The sequence below is a fragment of the Corapipo altera genome, unplaced genomic scaffold (assembly GCF_003945725.1).
Source record: "Corapipo altera isolate COAL_440 unplaced genomic scaffold, ASM394572v1 343, whole genome shotgun sequence".
Taxonomy (NCBI): Eukaryota; Metazoa; Chordata; class Aves; order Passeriformes; family Pipridae; genus Corapipo; species Corapipo altera.
The window spans coordinates 1-848 of NW_020884913.1; the positions used below are offsets into that span (position 1 = coordinate 1).

Here is an 848-nt window from a genome sequence, read left to right on the forward strand (position 1 = left end):
GTCGGCCCCTCCTGCTGCACTTTAGAGAAGGGCCCCCCCAAGGACCCCCCGGCCCAGAAGGTGGCTCGGATCCGGCACCAGCAGCACCCCGAGGCAGAGGCAGCCGAGGGCAAGCGCAAGCCCCTGGAACTGGGTGCCCTGGGCTACAGCGGGCACCCCCTGCCCCCCTGGGGGGTGCAGGGCCAGGGGCCCCCCCCTGGCCATGGCGGAGGAGCGGAAGGGGGGGCCCTACCTGGACCCCTTTGGCACGGGGCTGGTGCGGGCGCAGGAGGTGCCCAACGCCCCCGACGAGGTCTCGGCCATGAAGAACCTGCTCAAATACAGCAACGGGGCCCTGCTGGGGGGGCAGAAGGGCCCCCCCTTTGTGGGGCTGGCGGGCACCAAGGGCAGCTGCGCCCACCAGGACGCCAAATTCCCGTCGGGGAAGGGGCAGCTGGAGCTGGAGCGGCCGGACTGTGCCCGCGGCCGGGAGCACGAGGCGCTGGGCCCTGGCGGCACCGAGGGCGAGGTGCGGCAGCCGCCCGTGGGCATCGCCGTGGCCGTGGCGCGGCAGAAGGACACGCTGGGCCGCCACGAGCCCTACGGCAACGGCGGCACCGGGGGCACCGGGCGACAGCGGGCAGCAGCCGGAGTCAAAGGTAAGGGCTGGGGAGGGGGCCGGGGGTGGCAGGGGGCTGGCGGTGCCACGCTGATGCCACCGTGGTGTCCCCGTGGCAGCGGGCACCGCGCGCCCCGTGCACCTGATGGAGCTGGAGGCTGAGGAGGAGCGGGGCCGGCTGTGCGAGGAGCGCCTGGGGCTGCCCGGGAGGGACATCCTGCTCCAGTGAGTGAGGGGGGATTGGGGGGGG

General features: G+C 74.5%; 1 protein-coding gene across 1 annotated transcript in view; it reads left to right on the forward strand.

The window, feature by feature from the left end:
- Positions 1-187: 187 nt before the first annotated feature.
- BAHCC1 (BAH domain and coiled-coil containing 1) overlaps positions 188-848 on the forward strand; it is a 12,305-nt gene continuing 11,644 nt past the window's right edge. Inside the window, exons 1-2 of the mRNA XM_027654610.1 lie at positions 188-638; positions 718-823. Coding sequence (XP_027510411.1) covers positions 203-638; positions 718-823 — 542 coding nt within the window. The 5' untranslated portion in view covers positions 188-202. The remainder of the gene's footprint in view (positions 639-717; positions 824-848) is intronic.